General features: G+C 54.9%; 8 protein-coding genes across 8 annotated transcripts; 2 read left to right on the plus strand and 6 right to left on the minus strand.

Annotated features, from left to right (window-relative positions):
• Positions 1-242: 242 nt before the first annotated feature.
• Positions 243-866, minus strand: W97_00028 (F-type H+-transporting ATPase subunit F; the record flags this gene model as incomplete). The annotated part of the gene is made up of 5 exons (XM_007777946.1): positions 243-268; positions 319-384; positions 441-591; positions 752-766; positions 819-866. The coding sequence occupies 5 exons, from the start codon at positions 864-866 to the stop codon at positions 243-245; spliced, it is 306 nt and encodes a 101-aa protein (XP_007776136.1).
• A 271-nt stretch (positions 867-1,137) lies between these two features.
• W97_00029 (uncharacterized protein) lies at positions 1,138-1,937 on the plus strand (the record flags this gene model as incomplete). The annotated part of the gene is made up of 3 exons (XM_007777947.1): positions 1,138-1,388; positions 1,442-1,552; positions 1,628-1,937. 3 exons carry the CDS (start codon positions 1,138-1,140, stop codon positions 1,935-1,937), a joined length of 672 nt encoding a protein of 223 aa, XP_007776137.1.
• A 932-nt stretch (positions 1,938-2,869) lies between these two features.
• Positions 2,870-3,403, minus strand: W97_00030 (uncharacterized protein; the record flags this gene model as incomplete). The annotated part of the gene is made up of 1 exon (XM_007777948.1): positions 2,870-3,403. The coding sequence occupies one exon, from the start codon at positions 3,401-3,403 to the stop codon at positions 2,870-2,872; it is 534 nt and encodes a 177-aa protein (XP_007776138.1).
• A 1,532-nt stretch (positions 3,404-4,935) lies between these two features.
• W97_00031 (uncharacterized protein) lies at positions 4,936-6,963 on the plus strand (the record flags this gene model as incomplete). The annotated part of the gene is made up of 1 exon (XM_007777949.1): positions 4,936-6,963. One exon carries the CDS (start codon positions 4,936-4,938, stop codon positions 6,961-6,963), a length of 2,028 nt encoding a protein of 675 aa, XP_007776139.1.
• Positions 6,964-7,811: 848 nt separating this feature from the next.
• On the minus strand, positions 7,812-11,528 carry W97_00032 (uncharacterized protein; the record flags this gene model as incomplete). The annotated part of the gene is made up of 1 exon (XM_007777950.1): positions 7,812-11,528. One exon carries the CDS (start codon positions 11,526-11,528, stop codon positions 7,812-7,814), a length of 3,717 nt encoding a protein of 1,238 aa, XP_007776140.1.
• Positions 11,529-12,029: 501 nt separating this feature from the next.
• On the minus strand, positions 12,030-13,514 carry W97_00033 (uncharacterized protein; the record flags this gene model as incomplete). Its single annotated transcript, XM_007777951.1, has 5 exons — positions 12,030-12,450; positions 12,510-12,855; positions 12,905-12,991; positions 13,041-13,212; positions 13,263-13,514. 5 exons carry the CDS (start codon positions 13,512-13,514, stop codon positions 12,030-12,032), a joined length of 1,278 nt encoding a protein of 425 aa, XP_007776141.1.
• A 625-nt stretch (positions 13,515-14,139) lies between these two features.
• On the minus strand, positions 14,140-17,838 carry W97_00034 (uncharacterized protein; the record flags this gene model as incomplete). The annotated part of the gene is made up of 3 exons (XM_007777952.1): positions 14,140-15,177; positions 15,241-17,483; positions 17,538-17,838. The coding sequence occupies 3 exons, from the start codon at positions 17,836-17,838 to the stop codon at positions 14,140-14,142; spliced, it is 3,582 nt and encodes a 1,193-aa protein (XP_007776142.1).
• A 1,836-nt stretch (positions 17,839-19,674) lies between these two features.
• Positions 19,675-24,822, minus strand: W97_00035 (uncharacterized protein; the record flags this gene model as incomplete). Its single annotated transcript, XM_007777953.1, has 1 exon — positions 19,675-24,822. One exon carries the CDS (start codon positions 24,820-24,822, stop codon positions 19,675-19,677), a length of 5,148 nt encoding a protein of 1,715 aa, XP_007776143.1.
• Between the last annotated feature and the right edge of the window lie 1,084 nt (positions 24,823-25,906).

Consider the following 25,906-nt stretch of genomic DNA (forward strand, 5'->3'; position numbering starts at 1 on the left):
AGGTGCAAGAGCCAAAGCACTCAGGCAGTCAGGCAGTAAGGCAGCTCGTTTCTCTTTCCTCAATTTCCGGAGTGAATCTCTATAAGGGAGGCTGTTCCGTGGGCACTCGCGACGAATCGTGTGGTTCTCTTCACATCATCAATACAACGCTGTCAGATTCGTTGCGCTGCGCTCACGCTTTGTCTAAGGAATATTTACAGCCAAACGCTCTGATCCATGCTTTAACAGCCACATATGCGCCCTCAGTGAGCATTGTTCTTGTGGTGACCTACAGCCGATTAGTAAAAATCGTGAGCTCAAACCTTCCCCAACACATACGCAAATGGAAGTAGTAGTTCTGGATGTAGCCGATCAACATCAGGCCGCCAATGACGTGAACAATGGCTGTCCCAAACGGTTAGCTAACTTCAATCCCATATAGCGTTTGCGCGGAGCCCTACGCATCGCTGAAGCATTCTTGCCCATGTACCGCGCCTGGTACCTCTGGAGGAGGCCCTTTGGCTTCGGGTCCGGTGCTGGACCCCGTGGCAGCTTCTCGTAGAAGCTCACGACCCGGTGCATCCGTGCGGCATCTTGCTGAGCGCCGATACCCTTCCGGTTGTCAGCACACATCCGCCCTTGCTCATGCCAAAAGTAGAAGTGTCTCCAGTGGTATCGTAAAGAGGAAGGGGCACGAAGCCGGTCGCAACGGCTTCCGAGCCCGACTGTCATGGCTTATGCTCATAGGCGAGGGATGATGGAGGCGACTTACGGAAGGCGAGGCAATCTTCAGACTTCATGTTAGCCGTTGTTTAGCAGTCGCAAGTAGGATGGCATACTTTGGGGGGGATAAGGGTCGAGAGACCGCGCTTTTGCATGAAGCTCATCCTGGCTGATCTAGGCGCCAATTAGCCCCCTGAGGCACCGGAAGTGTACCTGTGGCTGGTGATAAGTCGAACTCGGGCTTACCGGCAAACTGAAGCAAGTTGGTACGTCGAGTGGGATGCGGTCGTTGCAGTGCTGTGCTGGGGTGCTGCAATGATGGTTCCCGCGCCTGCAGAGCGGCGCTTATGTAAGGCAAGTCTTGGCCGACGAAGCCGGGGATAGAGCAACCACCACCTCTATCCACGAGCTCCAGCGACAGTCCCCACAGCAACAATGTCAGCTCTCCAAAGGTCAATCGGCTCCAGGCTGATCGCATCGGCTGTCCGCCCTACGATTGCACGAACCCTTCTCCCAGTCTCGCGAGCCTACAGCAAAGCCACCGATGAGCCCGACTCCAAGGCCTCCACCGAAGATGCACCCTCAGCACGCGGCGGCGACTCCGCAATGATAACCTCGGAGAATGCAGTCGAGGCAGCACCGCGGCACCAACCGGACTACAACGTCGCAATCGACTACAGAACCTCGTAGCGCACCCCTTCCAGCAACGCCAAGACCCGCTTTTTGACCGGCTGCGTAGGACCTTCTCGCCCATTCCCAAGCGCGTCATGGATGGCAGTGAGCCGGGGGTTTCGGTCGCAGCAGCGGTGCTGTCCGGCGCGCCAATTGACCTCCAAGCGCGGACGGTCCGGTATGAGTGCTTCGCGCCCCCACCCACCCCGCCTTTCCTCGAGCAAGTGCAACTATAGACACTGACCGGTCGCAGTATCTACCGCCCCGTGAAGACTGCAACACAGTCGGGCGACTGGAACGGTCACATGTGGCAGATCGACTGGGACGTGCTGGGCAAGGGGCACAGGTGGGAGAACCCGCTGATGGGGTGGCAGAGCTCGGCGGACTTCCAGCAAAGCGAGCGCATCGCATTCAGGACAAAGGAGGAGGCGATCAATTTCGCGAACAAGCAGGGCTATGAGTATTTCGTACAGGAGCCGAATGAGCGGAGGATTATTCCCAAGGCGTATGCGGATCAGTTTGTATACAGCCCGAAGAAGCTGAAGAATATTAGGACAAAGTAGGACGACGTAGTGGCTTGAGGGTTGAGCTGTATATATTCCCTAAGTTCCTCTAGCTTAAATGATTTGTTATCCTGTATGCCCTTGGAGCCAACAGCACGTGCTTTGCCCGATGTATCTAAATTTGAGCGAAACGCTCATGGACTGGTGCTTGGCTAGGATGTCCGAGCCAAAGAACCCCTCGGTTGGACCACCAAGAAGGTCTGCCTTTACATAGCGCGATGTTTCTGCTCCGATTGAGAACTCAGTCTAGGCTATATGAACGCTCAGATTCAACACTGCTACGACGAACATGTCCGATGCCCCGCCAGTCAGGTATGTACGATACATGTAGATAGAATGCACCGTATCACTTCATGACTAATTTCTCGTCTTCGTGCCGGACTCACCGCCGTCTGGCTTGGCTGACACTGTGTTTCCAGACCAAGACTCCCATGACAGCGCCCAAAAGAACCGGGATAGGGGTGATCATGCCGAGAATGACAGGAGGTGGTAGGGCGCCGAAGGACAGCATTCTAGCAAGGATTCCATTGTCCCATATATCATATGACGGCCCGCATAGATTCCGATCCGCACCAAGAGTAAGAGGAAAACCCCAAGAGCCTATGTCAAAAGTTGTCCTGCAGAAGGTCGTGCTAGGGGCTTTATTTTTCCCTGCCATAGTGGTCAAATTAAGTACTCTCCAGGCTCTGTCCTCCGTTATCGTACCGATCGAACTGGGCATATCGTAGAATGATTCAACCTCTGACCAAGCAGGGTCAGTGGGGCGAGTCGTCCTAGAGGTGACCATAGTGTTGGTCGTGGAAGACGTTGTGGCGGCTAGGAATCGGATAAGGCTCGTAACGTGAACGTCTTTCAAGTATGACATGCAAGGATAGTATGACTAGTTTACGAGCCAGGTTAGCATTTTTCTACCAGATAGCACGGTCTACTCGTTATGCAGGTACACTCGACCGGCAAAGAAATATCCATCTCACTTTCTGGCTGAGGCAGAACTCCACTAAGGAGAGCTGCCCCATGGCAGCAATGCGGTTCCCGATGTCGTCTAATATTGCGCTCTGCGCCTTCGCAGCGGATTGCTGGAGGCCAAGTGCAGATATCTGAAGGTCGAGTGCGCTTGAAGCTTGTGCATTTGCGGACTCCATTGCATTCACGACCTTCTGCTGCGCTGCGTCGTTGCTGTGACTTTCATCGACGGTGGCTCTATACGATAGAGGTGCCCAGATACCGAATAGGATCGCAGCGATAAGACTAACAACCTTAACGGCCCAGTCAAGCACATATCCGATCTTCCTAGGCTTCTGCTTAAGGAGCGAGGAGTTTTGTGAGGAGTCCATCTCGCCGGACGTGGTGGTACTGCTTGGCGTTTCTGTGCCCTTATCGCCCACAAGGCAAGTCGAAGGGTCTGGTGAACAGGTCTCCAGTTTTGGGGCTTCCAGAGGGTCACTGGCCTTTTGACTGGGTGTCATTGTCGTTTTTGGCTCTCCTATTGCGCCCGGCGTCAATGGTGTCATAACGCACGTAGAGCATGAGCTATGTTATTAAGACAAAATCTAGCAGCTGTCAGAGGGAAGAAGGGCTGCCTCTGATACTTGACTGAAGACAAAAGAACAATTTGTGACTACGAAAATGGAGCCAGTGAGTACAAGACACGAGATGCAGGAACACAGCCCCGTGGCGCAGAGGCCCCTGAGGCCAACTTTCAAGGCTCGAAAGCTCCCTCCTCACCCTACACACGTAGAGCAGGGCTGCATCTCAGCCTTGGCTTGGCATGTTTCCTGGATTTGCTTTGCGGAGGACGTGTGAGAGAACAGAGAAACCTTGCTCCCTAAGGCTGATGGTTCACTGCCGCGCTATCTACTCTGCAGTCGGCAAGCCGATGGAACGGCTTTCCCGAAAACACACCAAAGCACGATCCCTGCCGGCGTCGTCAAATCTGGCGGGTAAGCTTGGGGTCGGCCACATGCGCACCGGGACGCCATAAGCTCCAGAATCTGCACAAACCTTTCATGGGAACAAACGCGAGCAGGACGAAACATGTCAGCACATCTGCGCTGTGTCCTGCAGTCCGCCGTCAACTGCTGGCCGCTGTGGCTTGAAATCGAAGAGCCTAGTCTACATGCGGGTGCGCCCTACAGCCGGGAGCTCAGCTGAAGAGCTCAACCTTGAGGAGCTGACGTCCGGCCTTTTAAGCGTCTCCAAGATGCCCTCTCTCTTATCCACATGCTTTTGTGACCCGTAATCCTCTTCCTCTACGTCTTCGTCTGGTTCCTTCGCTAGAGTACTTCTTGATTTAGCTGATCATCGCCTGGCTCAGTCCTGCCCAGTCCTGCTTACTGCTCACTGCTAAGAAGCTTTCCGCTACATCCAATGGAGCATAACCGGAGCACGAGGAGGCAACTGCTTATCTAGACCAAGCAGCGGGCTGTGCGGTAGCATGCGACTGCTGTCTCGCCAATCCGGCTTCACCACCTCGAGTGTACCTTAGTCCGAATTCCTCCATACCTAAAGCTATATTTCGCTCACCATGACGACTCGAAGACCTTCCTCCGCCTATTCCTCGCCGGAGCTTCCTCCAGTGTCTTACGACCCCCTTGATCAGCAGCATGACTCTGTCGAGATGCATGGCATCACCAGTCCGTCATGGCGCTCACCAGAGATCACTCAAGATTCCGCAGGTTCTTCCCCGGGCCTGCAATTTCGACGGCAATCATCCTCAACAGGCTATTTTGGCCGCGTAGACAGATCTGGCGACGCTTTCGATTCCACCGGCACACAGCGGCAAACAAGCCCGTCATGGCGCTCGCCAGAGATCACCCAGGGATCTTCGAGCTTTTCTCCGAATCTACACTATTCAGGAAAATTGCCTCCCACAGGCTATTTCGCCCGTGGCAATAGATCAGGCGATTACAGTGCCCTCCCTGCTACCACTCCTTCCGCCGACCACTTATCAATGTTTAAATCACCTGCCACAGCCTCCGAGAGGACGTTCAGTACATCTATGTCGCGCTTTCGCTCAGATCCCGATACCCAGAGTCTGGTCGCGAAGCGCGCCGCTGAAGTGGCGCAATGGGGGGTTCACTGGGCGTCACCAGTCATCATGGTGTCCCTCTTCGTCATGGGCGTCGCGGCGGCGATAGGTCATCATCACTTCTACGCTTCTTTAGCCGGCCAGCCGGCGGTAGATCAAGTGAAGATGGGACGGTTCGGAGTCGCGTTTGCATTCTTCGTCAAAGCGACCCTCGTCGGCTCCGTGGTGGTGAGCTATCGGCAACGCATCTGGCACACGTTCCGCTCCAAAGCTATGACGGTGAGCGCCATTGACGGCCTTTTCGCCGCCTGTGAAGACCCAACCGAGTTTCGAAAGTGGGAAATGATTAAGAACGCGAAGCTGGCAACTTTCATGGCTCTCGCGACCTGGTTGATTCCGTTGGCTGCCGTCTTGTCGCCGGCTTCATTGACTTCCGAGATTGCGATTAAAAGAAACGAAACACTCTGCTCGTCGGTGCCAACGCTGAACTTTACTCGCGAGTCCTTTAACAACTTCCGAAATACTAAAGATTATCCCGGCTACCAGTTGATGTACTGGAACACCACAGACATCAACGCCACTGCAGGCTACTTTGATTACTACGACCAGCCAAGCAAGGCCGCCTCGAAGCTCTCCATGTTGTCCGCCTATACAAAGCGGCCGGTCAATGTCGTCGAGACAGGTCATCGATCATGCGAGGCAGGGTGGAATTGCACGTACCCTCTCGAGTTCAAAGGCCCTGGTTACAAATGCACAGAGGTCGCCAGTGGCCTCTATCTCGATCATGACGAGTTGGAGTCAGCGACGGGGGTGCCCTTCAATACTTCTGAGTTAGCGCCAAAGGGCCGTTTGATCTACATGGCAGAGGTGGAGCAAGGCGAGTACATCCGGCCCCAAGTTCCGACGGGGAGCAACGGGCAGCCGCTCCAAAAGAAGCCGCCGTATCCTCCTCACTTAGGAGTCTTCGAGACAGAGCCAGTAATCTGGATCGGCTACGCCATCGACACAGGGGAAGCCTGGCCTGCCGACTCCCCCTACGCCGCCACCTGGTCAACCGTCCGCATCCCCAAGATCTTCAAATGCGAGCACTACGAGACAGTGTACAAGGTGTCTCTGACCTCCGTCGACGGCATCCAGTCCGGACACGTGACCTCCCGGACCTTCCTGCACCCCATCATCGACACGACCTGGCACCGCGGCCCCAACGGCAGCGGCACCGCCCACCCGACCACAAACTTCGTAAGACCTAACACCGACGTCTACCGCTACAAGCTCGTCGCCGCATATCATGCTCTGGGCCGGCTACTGCGCAACTTTCTCGCCGGGACCATCACAGACGAAGGCGTGTATAAGCTCACGCGCTCCGCGATCTCGGACACGCGGCTTATTGACCAGCGCATCAGCTATCCCGTGCCGGACCTGATGGCGCAAATCCAGAGCGTGTACGAAGACATGATCCTCACGCTGCTGAGCGAGCCACACCTCATCATCGCGGATAATGTCTCTGTGCCTTGCACCAAGGAGCGCGCGGTGAATGTGTATAAATACTACCCCGGGGGCCTGTGGGTCGGGTATGCGGCGGTGGTTTTTGTGGCGGGCGTGTTTTTGGTGGTCGGGGGTATGAGTATGTACTCGAATGGGGTGGCGTCGGACACGCTGTTTAGCCGCATCATGGTCACGACCCGGAACCCGACGATCGACCATTTGAGCGTTGGCGCGTGCCTCGGCTCGGATCCGTTCCCGGAGGAGCTGAGGAGGACGAAGCTTAGGTTTGGCGTGCTGCTGGAGGAGGCTGACGAGGCTGAGGTTTATGGTGGCGGTGGGCTGGGAATCGGCAAGATCGAGCATGTGAGCTTTGGGACGGTGGGGGAGACTAAGAAGATCGTCAAGTTTGGACGTTACGCCGGTTTGAGGGAATGGAGGCAGCAAGATACGAGCGAGGATGAAGCACGAAGAAGTCTTCTTGACGCTGACGACGATTGCAACAGTGCGGGATGAGGGACGGCGGCCATATACGACACTATGCCAACAATTTACGACAGATTCTGTAGTCGCTCGCCCTCAGCGCTGCTGTTTACATGCCTAGGGATGACAATCCTCCATCTATGCCGTCCCTATCCCGACTCTAGGGCAGCTACATCATACAAAAGCTTCACAGACAACGGGAAGCTGAGCTGAGCGACGCATCAGTCCGGTAGCTTCCCCGACAGCGGGTTCCAGCAACCCCCGAGCCTTTCTTCTGGGCAGCCGCGATACACCGTTGAACGGACACTACTCTGAGAGGCAAGCCGTTATCAGATTACCCGCAGGAATGACGTGGAGGGAACTGGCATGACTGCTGGAACGTCGACAATGGGCCGAACATCCGAGCAGCGCAACGAAAGGAGCGGCGGAGCCGGTCCTAAAAGCCTTACTGAGCCGGTCGATCGGCAGCCACAGATGGTGTGTACAAAGGGCAGGGATGCAATCAACGCCTGCTAGGAGACGTGCCTCCCATGCATTCCTCATCGAAAGGATCACCCAGACTTTCTGGCTAAGATGTTGAACTCGTTGGCTCTGTTAGTGCAGCGCACGCGAAGCTCGCACATCTGAGGGCATTCCGACATATGATGACCAGGAACGCGTCTATGAAGGGCGGCGGCGGCTCGGGAAATGAACGTCACTGTTTGAGACGACTTGAGAATATATTAAGACTTGATCACCAGCGCTCTCACACATTTCCGCGCAATTTAGCTCAAGAAAAACAGACGTAGATTGATACTACGAGGCATGAATATATCGGCAACCCCTAGTGCATATGTCCCTTCCCAACGCACAGCTGCGCACAAACACTGGCTCCACCTCCACTACCCCCAAGTTCCACCCCCTCCCCTCCCCTGCCTCCTCTGCGCACTCAACCTCCAGTCATCCTCGCCCGCAAACCGATTGTGCAGCGGCTGAATCCTCTCCGCCTTCTTCCTCTTACTCAACCCATCCCTCCCCGCGACCTTAAAGAACGTCGGTGCAGCCTCGACCAGCCACTTAGGCTCGATAGCTGTGACATTATGCATATACTCCTTCGTCGTCTCGACCAAGCTATGATAAATCACATGCTCGGCCGGCTTCCCGAACAGCGCCGAGGAGGGGTGCATGTAGACGGGCGTGCCTTCGACAAGGGTTTTGTAGCCTTCCTGTGGATCCTTGCGCGCGGCGTTGCGGAAGAAACCTGCGCAGAGCGCCTGTCGCACGCGGGTTGTGTCGCGGCCACAGCTGACGACCTTGAGCCGATGGCGCTCGAGAATCGTCAGGAGTTGGGTCCGCACGTCCTGCGCGCGCTTCATATTGCGCGGCTGGATGAAGTTCTCGTAGCACCATGGCACGCTGAACTTGCTCTGCTTCCAGCCGTTGTACACGTTCAGCAGCGTCAGGTGGTCGCCCGCCGGGTCGTGGAACTTGGCTTTCTTCTGATCGGCTTGCTGCTGCTTGTCCTTCGGCCGGTGGAAGACGCTCTGTACGGCGGAGATCATGGCGACGATGCTCAGCAGCTCGTCGGAGCAGGACATGCTCGCGGACACGATCAGCGTTTTTGCGAGGGCCGGCTCCATGGGGAAGTCGGCCATTTGGCGGCCGAGGCGCGTGAGGAGGCCTTCGTCGTCGAGCGCGGAGAGCGCGTAGAGTTCTTCGAGGGCTGTCAGCATGGTGTTGGTGGGGGGTGGGTCCATGAAGTCGAAGTGAAGCAGGTCGTTGATGCCCATTGCTTTGAGCATCAGGATCGTGTTGGAGAGGTTCTGGCGCTGGATCTCGGGGATTGTGGTAGGGAGCATCTCAGATTGGAATGCGGCTTCGGTATATAGCCTGAAGCACTTTCCGGGCCCGGTTCTGCCGGCTCTGCCGGCTCGCTGCTTGGCCTGTGCTTGCGAGATGGGTGTGACTTGGAGTCTGTCCATTCCCAACTTGGCATCATAAGCAGTCTGCTTGACGAAACCGGGGTCAACAACGTAATAGATGCCGTCAATGGTGATGGATGTCTCTGCAATATTGGTTGCAATGACTACCTTCCTGCTGCCGGGTGGTGCCGGCTCGAAGATGCGGCTTGCAACCTCGCTTGGCAGCGCACCGTAGATAGGCAAGATGAGAAGCTCTGGGACACTGGGACCTAAAGCCTTCATGCGTTCGTATAGGATCTCGCAACTTGTATCGATCTCTTCTTTGCCAGTCAAGAAAAGCAAGATATCCCCTGGCGGTTCCGTCAGGTGAATCTGCATCACGGTAACCAATGCAGCATCCAAGTAATCGGACTCTGGTTCTCGCGAGTACATAATCTCGACTGGATAAGTGCGGCCGGGGATGGTGAAGATGGGGCAGTTGTAGAAATACTCGGAGAACTTCTCCGCGTCGAGCGTGGCAGAGGTAACGATGACCTTCAGATCCGGCCTCCTCTTTAACGCCTTCTTGAGGAGTCCGAACAGTACGTCCGTTGCGATTGTACGCTCGTGCGCTTCATCCAACATGATGACGGAGTACTTGCCGAGTAGCGGATCTAGTAGGATCTCCCTCTGCATGATGCCGTCCGTCATATACTTGATCTTGGTGTCGGCGTTGGTGCAGTCCTCGAAGCGTATCGTATAGCCGACCTCATGGCCTAGTTTGCAACCAACTTCCTCTGCTACACGCTGGGCCACAGACATGGCGGCGACACGACGGGGCTGTGTGCAGCCGATCATGCCTTCGTTCGCAAAACCGGCCTCAGCGAGGTATTGCGTTAACTGCGTGGTCTTGCCTGAGCCAGTGTCTCCGACGACGATCAAGAGCTGGTTAGCATGCACTGCGTCGATCAGCTGTTTCCGCAACTTGAATATCGGTAGAGATTCTCGCTGCTCCTTGATGGACATGTCTGTCCTTTTGCCAGTTTGTTCCCTGCCTTGGGTAATCCGCTTCCACTCAGGTACCGCTTCGCTGTTCTGATTCGGACGTGCCTGACGCAAATCGCTTGCAAACTTGCGCTGATCTGGCGCAACCATAGGATCCTGCCATTGTGACTGAAGATCGACTCGGCTCGCTTCCTGCGCGGCCTTGTCTTGTGCTTCTTGCTGCCGTAGATCTCGTCGTTCTCTTGCAAGGGAGTCTCCAGCTATCGCTGCTCTGTTGAGTGAACCATCTGGCGCCTTGATCACTCGTATGGGCGACAGTTCTAGAGACTGCTTTGTCTGTCCAGCTAAGAAGGGTGGTTCTTCCTCTCTCACCTCAATGTCTACATCCTCCTCTTCCTCAATCTCTCCACCGTTCATTGCAGCGTTGTAGTCCTCGTCAATGTCCGGGTAGTCCTGAGCGGATATCGCGCCGGAAGCGATTAGCTGCTTGATCTCCCACCGCTCTGGACTAGTCATCCTCTTTCGATTCCGATTGCTCTTGCCGTTCATGTTGCCCTCGATCACAGGAACATCTGAGGTGAGGTTGCCGTAGCGGCCGTCACCGTTCGAGGTGTCCCCTAGGCCCATCATGTTTGCCCCGGAAGCGAGTCGCCTCTCCGGCTTCTGATCTTGCCCAGTAGACTGATCCACTTCCTTCATGCTCAAGCTGACCCTGTTGTTCTCCATCTTCATGACCTTGACCCAGACCTCTTGATTTCGCGAGACCAGATCCGACGGATGGTTGACTCTGGCGCCCTCCTGCATCGCTGAGACATGGACCAGCCCATCGACTCTCCCCTTGACGCCCTGAAGGTTGACAAAGACGCCGAAGTCTTTGACGCCCGTGACCCGTCCTCTGTAGACCTTGTGCAAGACCGGCTCGTCATCTATTTCCGGCGTCGGCGGTCTGCGAAATTGCTCATCCTCGTCCATGCTCTTCCTTCTCCTCCTACTTTTCCGTTCGCTGTGTCCGTTCGGCTCCCTCGGTGCAGTCCTCATGCGGCCAAACTCATCCTCGAACACATATTCGTCGTTCTTCGTCCGCCTCTCCCGACTGCGCGATCTCGACCTCGAGCGGTACTTATTCCTCTTCCTACTCCTCCGTTCCCTCTCCCCGTTCTCAGCAGGGCTGATACTCCGTTTCCGCGTCGGCTGCGCGCCCGACTTACCAGCCAAGCCCTCGAGCATCGCAAACGTGTCGTCTAGCGCATCCTTCTTCGCGTCTGCCTCTGTAGTTCCATTCCCAGCCTTCCTCGGCGCCAGCCCCTCCAGCGCCGCAAAGGTGTCGTCCGCATCCGCATCCGCATCCCCGTCCTGGAAACTCGGTTCCCTATCCGGAATAGCCAACCCCCTAAAAACTCTCTCCCTCCTATCTCCCTCCTCCTCCTCCCTTCCTCCCTTTCCCCCTCCCCCGTTCTCCCCCTTCCCCTTCCCCCGATACGCCGGATGCATCCCCCGCACAAGGCGATCAACACTCTCGACCAAACTGGGTGGGAAATCCGCGCCGAGCGCCTCAAGCGCGGCCCTGAACTCGGCCAGCGACGCGCATTGCGTGTGTTGGTCTATGACGAACTCGGCGAGTGTCTTGTCGGCGATGCCGAGGTGGTTTTGTAGTTCGGAAGTTATGCGCGAAATTAGGGAGAGGAGTTCCAGGGAGGTAAGGTCGTCGTCCATGGTTGATGTTTGTGGAGTGTGGAGTGCGGGCGGGCGGTTACGAAGGATATGTGTAGGCGTACGGGTGTGGGTGTGAGCGTTTTTGAGAGGAGGTTCAGTGGTGGCGGCGCGCAGAGTCGCGCTTTGGGTTGTTCGATAGATTAGGTGAAGATGAGTTGCGGCGAAAAGGTGAGGATGCAGGGATGTGGCGGAGTTTAGCCGCGGAGGTCTTGGCATGGAGTTTTGGTCGATCATCAACTCAGGGACAAGGCGGTGGGAGTATCTTTGTTAGAGAGACATTACTCAAAATTGACATGACTGTCATCTCAGTATGTAGAGTAGCTTCATTCAAGGTATTTCAGCCTTTTGACTACAATCTCCAAACATCACGTCAGATTCACCACACTTGCACCAGATCCAAAGTTACCACTACCACCGGCCCGAAAGGGTGCTCTTCCTCGGACTCTTCCTCGGACTTCTTCCTCCAACCCCCAGACTTCCACCCATCCGAACCTCCGGGATTCATTCCTTCTGGTTCTTCACCAGCGCCTCCGCGGTAGCAACCTCCCTATCCTTGGGCAAGATCGGCGGTTCCGGTCCCAGGGGCGTAATACTCAGCGGATTAATCTGGCGATGGCTCTTCGTGTAATGGTTCTTAATATGCGTGAACTCCGTCGTCTCTCCGAACGCGGGCACATCCCAATACAGGTTGCGGACCCATTTGTGCAGCGCGGGGTAGCCGGAGCGGATGTCGCGCAGGTTACACTTGAAGTGCTGGACGTAGACGCAGTCGAAGCGGATGATGGTCGTGTAGAGGCGGATGTCGGCTTCGGTGAGGCGGTCGCCGTGGTAGTAGGGGCCGGGGGACTTGGAGAGGTCGGATTCGGCGCGGTCGAGGGATGAGAAGAGGGTTTTGACGTTCTTTTCGTAAGCTTCTTGGGTGCTGTGGGTTGTCAGCTGGGGCGGGCAGGCTGAGGGTGGGGTAGGGAGGAGGGCGCGTACGTAGCGAAGCCTGACTTGTACACTCCGTTGTTGATATCGTTGTATGTCCACTCGTTCGTCTCCTCGATCGTGCTTCTCAGATCCTCGGGAAACAGATCCAGCTTCTTGTATTTGTCCTCCAGTAGGTCGTCAAAAACGTAGTACAGCATTCGGATGATGTCGGCGCTCTCGTTGTTCACAATCTTCTTCTGCTTCTTGTCGTATAACGTAGGCACGGTGAAGCGGCCCTCGTAGTCCTTGTTGTTCTCGAAGTATATCTCGCGGAGATGCGTATACTCAGGGTGTAGGGGATCTGGCGTCACGTTCTCGCCCGGTACTTTCTCGTCTTTCTCCGCGAAACGCCACCCTGTGATGCTTTAGCAATGTTGCCATAGAGCCTAGGCCGGTGTACTCACCCTTGTCCAACATTTCCCAGTGTACGGAGGTGAAGGAGATGATATCCTCTAGCCCCTTCAACTTGCGCACGATGAGCGTCCGGTGCGCTGGACGCCTGTTAGCGGCCTGGCTACCTCAACCACCAAGAACGCTTACCCCAGGGACACGCATATGAGACATAGAGGTGATATCGGTCCTTCTCAGGCGGGAACTCCGCGCCTGGATCTTTTGAAATGTGGTTCCTGAATATGGACTGCTGGCGCTTGAACTCTCCGGATTTATCCTTCGGATCCACCCAATTCAGGATATCGTTCTTCTTCTCCTGTGTCTGGACCGCAGTTAGCCTAATCTCTGCCCTGTGCTCCTGTGCGCACTCACCGACATCCTTGCGCTGAAGATTTGTGGTACTACTGAGCGCGGGATGAGATGGTTGCCGATGAGTCGCACGCGGGAGGCAATTGAGTTCATGTACTGCCGATCTCCTGTGGTGTATATGGAGACAAGCAAGATGGCTAGCGAAGCTACGAACACAGCGTGGTATTTATATGAAGTGATCATCGATTCATAAGGGTCGTTGCGCGCGAGCTCCGAGCTGGGCGCAACTTTGGCGGGGCAGCGGGCTTTCGTCATCATTTGGAATCCGCCAAGATGCTGACATGGGATTTGTGAGCGGCTCGCAAAGTGGGCTAGCAAAATACCTCAGTTTTCTGATGTAATCTGAATGCATACCTGGAACCCAGCCGATAGCACTTCATAGGTGAATGCTCATTCAGGGGGACAATCTGTAACACAAAGCATCAGGTCATACGATTTAGCGTTGAGCAAGACAAATCTATTCGATCAAAGCAACTTCCCAGTATTATGACTACGAATACCTATCGGCAGTCATCCCGATGCTTCCCCAGAGGAAGCACTGCCAGAATGCAGTTGTGGCTCCCAAGAAAACTCCTGCTCGCCGACAGGCTCCGCTGAATCGCAGCAAAGGTATCGTGAAGCTCAAGCTCAAGCTCAAAAGCACAGCGGAGCTGCTCCAGATGTTGTACAGTGATGAGCCAAATTCTGAGACCATGGGCTCTGACAAGCCGTGAAAACCCTCTATGGCCGCCCTGGAAGACGCGAAGAAAGTCGGCCGTCCAAGTCATCAGTCGTAAGTGCCGCGAGGCATACCTCGTAGCAACTCCCGCTCCGAAAATGCAACAAACCGCCCGTATGTCCTCCTAGCCCTTGTAAATTGGAAGTAGTTGATGGAGAGACGCTATTCCACCTCATTAAGCCACTTCCTTACGCCCTCTTTCAACGTACTCTCGGCAGCCTTCCCCGCTTTAATCTTGCCCTTCCCCTCAGACCCTTGCGCCTGGCCCTGCACCTGCTTCCCCTGCGCCTCTCGCTCCGCCTTGACGCTCTTGACAACCTGCTCGAGTGCCCCAAAGACCAGCTGCTTACACTCGCCTCTTGGGATGTCGAGCGTAGGCGTAACATCCGAACCCGACCTTTGACCCTGCCTTCCGCGTCTCGAGCTCGAGCGTGACGAAGAAGCCGATTGGTTGCGCGAGTTCGGCCCACTAACCGCCAGCGCCTTCTCCAGTGCCTTCATGAGCGTGTCATCCGTGTCCACGATCGGCTCCTCCGTGAACTCCTCATCGAGGTGGATCTCCGCCTCGGGCATGCGGGCTGCGGGGTTCGATTGCAGGTAGGGATTACCGTACTGTGAGCGTGGCGGAGCGGATAATCCGGAAGTGGTCCCCGGCTGACCCGGCGGCGGTATTAGCCTAACGAGGCGGCGGAGCTTGATGCGCTTGACGGTGAAGGTGCGGCAGTCTGCGATTAGCGAGGTGCAGACATCTACCCACTTCTCTACGGGGCCCTGGTCGAGGTTGGAGGTAGCGGCGGCGGCTACGGGGGTGGGTTCTGCGCTCATGGCGCGGCGGATCTCTTTGTCGAGTTCTGGATACGGGCGTACGCCCTGTAGAGCGAAGTCTGGGTGGAAAGTACCAAGCCAGCCTGCAACGTTGACTGGCTGCTCGTTCTCTCGGTGAGGATTGTAGAAGAATGACGAGTGACCGAAGCTGGATCCTTCTGCACTGGACTCGGAGGCGAAGCCGCCCATTGAGGGTGACTGCATTGGCGAGCCGAAAGAAGGGAAGGGTATTTCCACGTCTATTACACCATCCTTCTCATTGACCGACAGCTTTAGCGGCGGAGTGTAGGGAGCCTTTGGCCGCTCTGGGATGGGCACATTGGGTGAAGCTAGTGGCAAAGACGGATCACTCGCTTTGACGAGTGTTGCTTGGCACTCGTCAGCGGCCGCCGCCGCATAAGACTCGAGATCTTCTTGATAGAGTTCACCATCGGCGACAGCAAGCTCCTGCACCATCTGCTCCAGCTTGGTTGAAGACTGTTTAAGGTCGAGAGGGCGTCGGTTTGCGTATGGGAGAGTCCCGAGACCATCGTCTGTGGACTGGAGAATGTCGCTGTGATCGGTAGAAGATGACCTGCGATTACTGCCGCTCCACAGACTCATGAGGCTTCCCCAGCGGCTACCTCCTTGAGAGCCACTACTGCTTGCGTTCGCGGTATTGTTCCGCTGCAACGTGTGTATAAGGTTAACTGACGCTAAACTGCTGCTGCTCTGAGGCCGATGCTGCTCAGCTGCAACACTCATTCCAGAGTTGGTACGTTGCACGGTGAAATGCACAACGGGCACTGCGGTATCCGGAGTGACTGTAGACGGGGTTGCAGTGGTGCTCTTCCGTGCAACGCTCTCGGTCACAGCAGGAACATGAAGGTTGGCAGGCATGATCGATCGAGCGTCCGATGCTCGTCGACCTGACTGGTGTATTGGCTCGATCACGCCTGGGACTGCGATTTCGGTCTTGTCATCGGAGTTCACACTTTGCGCTTCCTGATCACGGAGACCTGATCGCATGTTCGGTTGACTGCCCTTGTTTTTGCGATTGATCGTCCGACGAAGACTCTGCTGTCTCGACACAGGTCCGGTAGCAGGGGGTGACTGTGAATAGCCTCTGACCGAAGAAGATGTGCCGGGCCGAGGTGGTGATGCGTTCTCGCAGGAAGGGTGTGAGTAAGCCGGCAGGAAAGCCGCAAGGAGAAAGATCCATCTTCGTGCCGCCATTTTGTCTTCCGACACGATGATTGTCCGGCTGTAGAGCGTCATGTCCTCGCCTGCGTTGACCTTTTGCTGTTCCCGGTGCTTTCTCCGGGCCCACTTCGGACCTAGTATATCAAGCCACTCTGTGTGATTGCCCAAGAATGCGGTCATGAGATTGAAGAAGAAATAGTTTTGCTCCTTGCCTCCACCGTACCTGCCCAGCCATCGAGCTTCTTCGCGCCAGACGCCCCATCGGCCTGGGTATCTGTCAATGCCCTGGCCAGTGGCTACTCGGGGTATCCTCAATCCGCGCACTACTCTTTCTGCAGCAAGTTCAACAGCCGCTTTGATCTTACCATCGTTCATGAACGCGTACGGCTCAATCATCAGTATTTGCGGGCGCGAATATGTCAGGTGCAGCTCCCGATTTGGTATGCGGGATGGAGTGTCCGTAGTTGGCTGCTTGATCAGTGGAACGGTAGCATCGAGTTGCTTGAACACTGCGAGAATCTTCCCTTGCACAGCGAATTGGAGGCTTGTCAGTGTTCGTGTGATGACATCCCAGTGCTGGCCAACGACGTCTACCCGATCATCGACATCACTGCAGAACGAAGCGGACAGCAGCGAGTCAACACCGAAGGCGGGATCAACAAAAGCCCAGCCAGCTCGCCTATCCGAATCGAAAGATGAGCCGAGCGAGTCGCGTCCAGGAAGTGAACCCGGTTTCAGGCTGCCGGGTCTGGGGAGCTGCGAATTTGACCGGGAAGGCGTAGAGCTTGATGCTACTGGAAGGGATATGATGATAGTGATTGCATACATGGGCGACTTTCGCGGCTTCACCCGTCGCCGTCTTGACTGGCTTGCTGGTCCGTTTACAGGCACTCGCGGGAAGGGATAACTATTGTCGGGAGAGACCGGATCACGAGGAGTGGGCGTACGGGCGTTGCTGCTGTCAACCACTTCGGTGTCTTCTGGACCGGCAACCGAGAAGGTGCGAGTGATTAGTATGGTGCGGCGTCGCTCCGCTTTGCTAGGCAGTTCCGGTCCCTCAGCAGTCGGTGCTGAGGTTGAAAGTTCCGGAGGCGGGTTTGCTGGGGTGAAGGACTTGGCGAGACGGCTTCGCCTGCGGCCTTCTGCCTTGCCAAAGGAGTGATACCCATCGCTAGCTATTGGACTGACAGTGGCCGAATCAATAGATCTCGAGTCCAAGGGTATGATGTGAATCTTGTTGCTAGGTCCGCGATAGCTCATGGCAGTGTTTCCGAACATGCAGTCCAGACATGTTTTGGTCAAGTCATCTGGGTCTTTTGCACGACTGCTCTGTGAGCTTTCTTCAATGCCCGGCATGGATGATATTGATGCATTGCGAGTGCGGCTTCGCTGGAAGGCGCTTCCTATAGGGGATCTGGGCGTGGATACCAAAGACGAAGTACGTGAATGTCCGGCAGTGCCCGCGTTTGTCGCACGAGGCGACTGTGGTCTACCAGGTGCTCTCGCGCCTTTTGAACTGATAGGGCTGCTGGCGGGATTTGTATATTCGCTACCGGGCTTTGAGTCGAAGAGGATGGTCCTCGGCAGGTTGCCTGCATCGTCTTGAGCTACAAGTATCCTAATGTCTCGTGCTTGTTCGAGATCGATTTCTCCTAATGTGCTGTCGTAGAACCCACTACCCGGACTGCCCGAGTGGATTGAGGGTGCTGGTAGAGGGTATGCTTGAGCCTCGGGCTGGTGGAAGACTGACGCTTCTGGGAATAGCAGGTTACGAGTATGGCTGTCTTCGGTTGACGATTCGACTTGGGCGTGTTGGCGTTGCGACCCTCGACGGTGGAACAGCTGCCCGAGCATCTTGATGCTGTTGAAGCGATCTTCATTCAGCAAAAGAATGGCGAATGGTGACTAATGCACGGTGGACCTCGAAGACGCGTATATCGGGTGGTATCTGAAGCGGAAAGCCCATGGCCGTCGTAGGCACGGGCGTCTTTCCGCGATGTACTCGTGTGCTCGGCGGGCGAGTGAATTGAAGTAGAGTGAAGTGAGCCGCGGCCAAGCGGTCACTAACTCCGAGCCCTACCGCCGGGAGACCGCGCGAAGAGACTCTTGTTGCATCAAAGTGAAATGACTACCAGAACGTCATGGAAGCGCCGGAGAGATGTAAATGTGGGCGTGTGAGGTGCTGTATCGGGGGGTTTGTGTGTTGTGGAGGTACGGATAAGGTAGTAGGTAGAGCGGAAGAGCGGTGAACTTTGGCAGAGTGACGAAGACCTGCCTTTCCGTGAGCGGCTCTGCAAGCCACCAACACCACCAAATGCTCTCCAAGACGGCCGAGCTCCTTGCTATCGCTCACTTCTGCTGTCGGTATTGTTCGAAGGTTACATTGACTTCCGATGCTGCTCGTTAGTCGCTGATCGTAGAGCAGGTAGCTCGAATTCTCCCAGCGGGATCGACTTGGGCGTCGCTGCCGAACCGGCTGATCGCAAGTCAGTTCGCAGATCGCTCCCAGAGCATTCCCACCCCAAAGTCACAAAAGCAACGAAGCCGAAGCTGAAGCTGAAGCTGAAGCTGAAGCCGAAGCCGCAGGAAGCCTTCCATGGTGCCAATGCAGAAGCCAGGGCGTTGCATTAGGGCAGCCCGAAAATAGCAGTTGCCAACGCCATCGAGTCATGGAGTCGACACGCTCAAGCCTGCTGTCATGCGTTGGCATGGGTGTGGCTCCCGGCCTCGATGGCATGCAGCAGCTTTGTGACAGGGCTGACCGTTGCAACACGGCGGCTTCTGGGCCGTTCAGTGTCCACCGCAGACGCCATCAAGTGTCCTCAGAAAGCCACGATGCAAGAGCTTCCGCAAAAATGCTGTTGACCGAGTGTGATACGGCCGCAGAGTTGCTACTCCAAGTCCTTTATTGGAGAGGTTTCGCGGTCAGCTGAATGTTGACCGCTGCGGTTACTTTACTCCGTTGTTACTCAACATCGACCGCGCATCCACTCATCGATCTGCTCCTGAAGATCCTACCGGAGCACATGAGAAAGGCCGAAGCCCCGGGCTCACTGTCTGCCACTTGGCATGAGACAGCTGTTTGCACTGAAGCAGTGTCTTCGCTGCCATTTTGGTTATCCAGGCATCCAGGTAGCTCGACATGTGCTGATATCCGTATCTGTAAGACCAATCCCTACAATCAATTCCGTCCGTCTTTTGCCGGCTGCGAGGCGACTGTGTCACTTGTCCCGACATCTGGAGCTCGCTAGCGATCCGCCTTACAAGTACTCGGATATCACTCCCGGGTTGCTCCATGTTGTGTAGCAGGCATGGTTGCTTGGCGTCGCTGCCAGAGCACTGTGACACAGTAAAATCTTGCTGTAACTCCCTTATGTAGTTTGACGATACATCGAGTATTTTAATATAGGAATATGCCGTAGGTATATAAATTGAAGAGTTTCTGCAGGCTGAGCGATTTTAATACTGAGTTGATTTACTACCTGCGCTTGCACGCTTGCAGGAGACTAGTCATTGCCAATTTCATGAAATCCGTCTGATGCTGCATTCGTATGTTACTCGCAATCGCAATGTGTACACACCTCCTTAACGCCATGGTGGACTACTCGTACAGGGGTATTAGTAAACAAAAGTCAAAGTCCCACGCCAGAAAACCTAGAAGCAAACGCCAGAAAGTACCAGTGTCCGCCTTCAAGAAGCGGTATAGCCTGTCTGCCCAAGCGGAGAGGGGTCTCTCAACGCAGGAACGTTGATGTTGGGCGGCAAGCGGATAGTCGGAATCGAGGAGTCCAAAACCGGAGTATTGTGCGGGCTCGGACTGGGAGAAGCAGCGACCTTAGCAAAGGCTTCTGCGTAGAACTTCTTCAAAGAGCGCTCATCTTTGCAGAATTTCTCGAAGTCGTCCTTGATGGTCTCGGCGGTGATGGACTTAGGTTCGCCGGCGCTGGAAGGAGGAGGCATAGTGTGCTCAGGGTTGCAATACATGTAACGGCCATTTTGCATGGCGTAGAGCACAGGAGGAGGTGGGCCCGATGCCCCTTCGAAGCCGGACAGACGGTCGAATTTGGTCGTGTCGACGCGAGCCGCGGCAACGCGGTTGACACAAAGACGGTTGGCTATGAGAGCGAAAACGCCATCGTCTTTGATCTGCGCGAGGACGAGGCCAGATTTGTGGATGAACTGGGTGTAGCAATAGTCTGGCTTGCCCCAGCTGTAGGTGACCTCGACGTCTGGAGGAAAAGAGTCCACAGACTCCATGTCAAGAACGAAGTCAAGCTTCTTCAGCAGAGCTTTGTGATAAGCAAACTTGTCGGCCTGAGTTACGGGTGTGAAGTGAGTTGTATCGAAGTACTGCTGAGGCTGCGGCTCAGGGGGTGGCACTGCTAGACGGACGTAGGAAGCGGCGCGAAACGGGTGTGCGGAAGACGTGCTTGTGGCCTCAGCAATAGGCAGTTCGACTAGTTTCAAGCCATACTTCTCGACTGTTGTTGACCAGGTGACAATGCAATCCTCGATAAGCTTCGGTGTGACATTCAACCAGTCTATGCGGATGTGGAAGCAATTACCAGGGTTGTGCAGGCGGTCATAGTGTAGAGTAATGATCTCTGGGCGATAAGACTTCTTTCTGTGGTCAACGTCGTAGCGCATGGAGCGGCTCAAGAGAACTTTGCGTCTCGGTGCTGGCACGTTTGTTGGCGTCTTATCGCTAGATTCGGTCGAGGAGGAGTTGCCAGTCTTCGGCCTGGAGCGCTCTCGCGATGTACCACTTGTATGTTTGAGGGGCTCGGTCATGGGCGTGGATGGGACTGATTTGTCACCCCGCCGAGTGCCAAACCAGCCAGTTCTACCCTCCGCGCGAGGTGTACGATAATCGAAAGCAATGGTGTAAAAAAAATTGCCATCGAGGAACGGATGCTTGCCTTGTACGTGCTGGAAAAGGCCTTGTTTCATCAGCGAGTTTCCTAGCTCAACTGCTTCCTCACGAGTCTGAACATCGCTGAAATTTCGTAGCAGCCAACTGGTCAGGTCGGTGCCGATGAAGCAGTTGTAGTGCAGCTTGAGGTGCCAACGCCGATCTTCCAGCGGGATATCTTTGGTGCTTTGGATGTCTTGAGCAAGCTTCTTGAGGTCTATGTTGGAGGTCTTGTAGGGCTCGTTCTCGCTGAAGATCTGGGTGACAAAGTCGGCAGGGTCGTTGCTCGCAAGAATTGACGAGTTAACACCAGCTGCAACGACAGCAGAAGGGTCCCGGGTCTGAAATTCTATCGCAAGTGGGTTAAGATCCTTAATCTTGCGCGTGTTCGCTTGGAAGTGTTGTTCTTGCGAGGAGAGGTGACGGCGCTGCTGCCACAACTGAGTGAGCTTCCGTATGCCCTCAAGTCGCATCTCTTCTGCTGATAGCTGAGGCCCGACGGGAAGCAAACGGCGTCCAGTCGCAGGAACGTCAACAGGTATCAGGACGAATCGAGCCCTCCAGAAGCGCAGAGCTTCTGAGAACTGGTTGTCAAATCCCGCCAGAAAGCTGTCAACTGCGTTCCAGTTCAACTCATTGGTAGGTGATCCCAGAGTCAGAAACTCAACACTAAATTGAGTTGCATGAGCCGTTCGAATCCAGGGTCTGTAGCTGGAAGGCACAATACGGTCGTTCGAAGAAGCCAAGGCTGCAATGGGTTTACGACAAAACCTCCTGACTTCGACCTCTTTCTTTCCGATGCAGATGATTTGGTGTATCGTATTGCCCAGCGTCAAGAAAACTGTCGCGCCATCTCCAGTCATGAATCGATCGTCAAACACATTGCTGATTTGCGCTTGAACACCAGAAGTTTCCAAAACCTTCTTGCCTACGACAATCTGAAAGCCGTGAGTCAGTCTGGCCGCGATCAATTCTTTCACCAGTCTATCCCTGCGCGAAGAGGACTCCTCGTACTCCTCCTCCTCGCAAGGCATAACGCGATAAGGGCTCTCGCTGAACTCAGTAGCTAGTTCCTTAGCCGTTGGAAAATCTTCATTGGTCAAAGGAATAGCCGCGGGACAGCAGAGCGACTTCCACTTCATCGCAGTGAGAAGAGGCGTATTGGGATAGATGTGGTGCCAGCGACGCCATAGACCATTGCCAGTCGCATCGTTCTTTGTCGGGTTGCAAGGGTTGATAATCTCAAGCCATGGTAGTAGTGATGCAAGGGGCAGAAGTGTCTGAGGGATGTCTTGAGTACCATCGATAGCGGCTACGTCCCTTGAGCCTAGTAAGGTCTTGTTCTGTAGCCCGGATGGGATAATCAGCTCATTAGTGCTAGTAGCGCCTGGAGCTTGACTTGAAACCGAAATGTCATCTGATTCGACTGATTCTGGCTCGTCCTTCACCGAGACTGTCTCGTCCTTGACTTTGTCACTGTGATGCTCGGATGCAATGGAAGCTGGAGCGATGCTCGTTGAGTGCGAGACCTTACGAATCAAAGAAGCCCTGACTTTGTTAAGGTTGTCCTGCTTTCCCGACTGTTCACCCATCTTAGGTCTTCTTGATGCCGTTGCCGATTGAGGTCCTCCCATCGAGAGCGCGGTGCTTGCCGAGGCTTTCGAACCGAAGCCGAAGAAACCGAAACTGATCTGACGCGATGTCCGGTTCGGTCGCTCGGTGGTGGTATGGCGGTTAGCATTCGAAGATGCCGCATCATCATCATGGCCATCCTGCTCACGTACTCTTCCAGAAACCAATCCCGGAAATCCAGTAGCATGATCGGATGGCTTCCGTGCGAGTAAATCCGGTTTCTGGGTGAAGTCGGCTCGGTCTGGTGCTGCCAGAGTAGTCATCGAGGTATGAGGCAGTATGCTTCTAGCATCTTGGAGGCCTTTAGACATCGGCCAGGCTTCGGTCCTTGCGGTGTTGGTGTGCTTCGTCGTCGAGTCCGGCTGAGTGGAATTTGAGAGAGAACGAGTCAGAGTGGATTGCGTGGAGAGCAACGAAAGCGTCGAGGATCTCCCAGCAGCACGAGTATCCTGCTGGATCTCCGGCTGCTTCCTGCGAGCGTTGCCAGCCGCTGGCGGAGTGGCTTGTAGGTTCTTGAAAACGTCTCGATCATAGCGCTTCAGCCAGTCGTCCCGAAGATACGTATGCGCCTTAGTGCGATCATGGCGGGGGCTACAACCAGCTCCAAAATTCTGACACTGCTCAATTATATGTTGAATAGAGATGTCGCTCATCTGGTTCTCCATTATTCCGGTCATCTCGAGATCGTACAGTCGAACTTGTGGGCTAAACTCGTCTCGTCCTGCAAGATTCTGACTGCGAGCGGTCTGTCCATGAGCTTGTCGGTCCACAGACTCATCCCAGTATCCTACATCGATCCAGTGAGGAACAGCACAGACCTCTCTTCCAAGGGAGGTGGTTTTAGCGGACAGTGATATAGACTTAGAAGAGCCTTGATTCGGCGTTTCCGCCATAGTATTGTCCATGTGTTCCGTTGCCGATTCTTTGGTAATTGTTCCTGAGGATGACGCAGTACTACCGGCGGAGGATGAAAGGTGGCCGAAATTTGGCTGTTTCTGACGCGGTGTGTTGTCATCTATGGATGAAGGAGCGGCTTCTGCAGCGGAGTCGACGGTGCAAGGTTCTCGAAAGACAAAGAGCGGAGTTGAATGAAGAGAGAGAGGTGACATGCAGACCAGATCGATGCCGATGCCATTGCCAACCAGAATGTCCGTAATATGCTTCAACATGTTGTATGGAACGTGAAATATGCCGTTGCCTGGTGTGATGACAACAACTGATATCCCTGTCCTAACAAGATCACGATCAATATAGTCATGTGAGAACTGCGATGAAGCAAGCGTGATGGCTTCCAGGATGTTACCCTCCGGTGCTGTAGTGATTTCCCCGCGTATTAGAGGCTTTGGTGCGGCTGACGAGGTCCCTAATCCTTGGTCCGAAGATGGCGGCTGATCAGTTTCATCGTAACAGTCGAGTAGTACGTTGCTGTCGACGAGAACACTGCGACCAAAGTACCTGAACTCTCGCTTCAGAGTATTGAGGATCTCAATCCAAGCAACACTCTGCATCTCGTTGATGACAACGCGATAGAAGTCCTTATGCTTGGTGGCACCATTACGAAGGTTTTGGAGCAGGGATCCGCCGGGGAGAACTTCTTCGGAGTCGTAAGTAACACGTGTAAAAAGAATGATTGTCACGAGATGCCGAGCATTCATTGATTCCCAGCGTAAGAAGAGATTTTCAAGAAATCGAATGACCTTTTCGTGGAGGAGGTCGCCGCTCTGGCCGGTAGCGTACTGCCACATTTCGGTTGACATCTGAACGAATAGTACATAGCGTGCTGATTCGCTACGGAAGATTGGCTTGGTGGTAGACGAGAAGTATGCGGAAGTTTCGACCCTGCCGTTGACATAGATGTTGCGGACGGTTGCTTTGATGGTGCCCATGAACAAAATCTTCTGGCCTCTGTAGAGCGCTCGTTGGCTCAGCTCTGACACTGCGAGCCGCCACATATCGGCGCGGGAGAGGTATTCATCGCGGAATGTCAGCTCGACATGAGAGGCAGAGTTATCCTCGACATTAGCCGCAGTTACTTCTACGGTGGAGCGGTTGCGAAGATCGTAGGCTTTGGCCGCGCTCTCGGAAAGGGAGATCTGGAGGCCTGGGTATTTTGACTTCTGTTCCGGCGTGATCTCATGGACGACAACGAGATGTCTCTGGTTGCTGCCAGAATGCAGCAGGCTCACTAGATCACCGCTTTGGAGCCCGATCTCTCCAAATGCGGAGGCATTGAAGACTGCATCGTGTGGAAAGGCGCCGTCCTGATGCGTCCACAAGGAGCACGAAATCTTCATGGCTCTTTGGGCGGCCAGCCGCCGCTTTGTGTCTGAGCCGAAGCTCCCTCAACTGCTTGACGAGGATTTTTCTTACCGGGTATCAGGTTGGGATGTGGAGTTGGGATGATGGTGAAGTTGAGCAACAGGAGTACTGAAAGCTGAAGTCACGTGCAGGTGAGGCACTAAGGCGGAAAGTTTGGAAGCTTGGCGAGATCGATAAAGGAAACAAAACCACGCCAGCTTACCTTTGATATAACTTCGCCAATACCTTGAAGATTCCTGTATACGGGGATCAGGAGGGAGGGAGGAAGGCTGTGCTACAAGCTTTGTCCTTATCTTAACATGCTGCCCCACGGCTAGACTTACCTACTATGACTTCCTCCTTCCCATACCGGTCCAGCCTCTGCACGCCAGCATATTCTGCGCCATCCTTCGGGCGACAGACACAGGCTGGCGAGAATCGAGGACCCTTAGCTACTCCCACGCTGATAGTATGGCTATCAGCAGCGCCAGCTTCACGGAGTGGAGACACAACCAACCTACCTTGACGCAACCGGTTAACGCCCGACCAAGTCCCAACAGGAGCTCGAAGCTTGCCAGACTCTGGCATTGAGAAGGGTTAAACACAGATGGAAACGTCCGCTAGACAGGACCGGAGGTACATGAAAGCGCGAAATGCTTCCCGCTAGGGGGGCGAGGATCCTTGATTGCACCACTACTCGCTGGATACGCCCTCCGCTACACCCTCTAAGCATGGGAGGAAACTACAACAGCAGCCTCCCAGGCCACCGAGCAGCCACTTGGGTATACCTCCTGAGATCCTGGCATCCGGAAACCCCTTGTGCGAGAACAATGAAGCTCTCCTGGTTCGGCCGTATGTCAGGACGGCCACATTTCATCTGCAGGAGGACTGATAGCTTTGTACAAACCATACGTGGGCTTTGAGAGCTCCTAGCCTGACAATTGGAACGTTTCTTCCTAGGCTCCCGCCATGAAGATCCGGGATGCCCGAAAGAAGCGATTGTCGTCGGCCAAAGATCGCGGCTTGAAGACTTCATTGCGGAGAGCGACTAGTCTGGCTCGCCCCCGTTTGGCGCTGTCG

The sequence above is a fragment of the Coniosporium apollinis genome (assembly GCF_000281105.1).
Source record: "Coniosporium apollinis CBS 100218 chromosome Unknown supercont1.1, whole genome shotgun sequence".
NCBI classification, from domain to species: domain Eukaryota; kingdom Fungi; phylum Ascomycota; class Dothideomycetes; genus Coniosporium; species Coniosporium apollinis.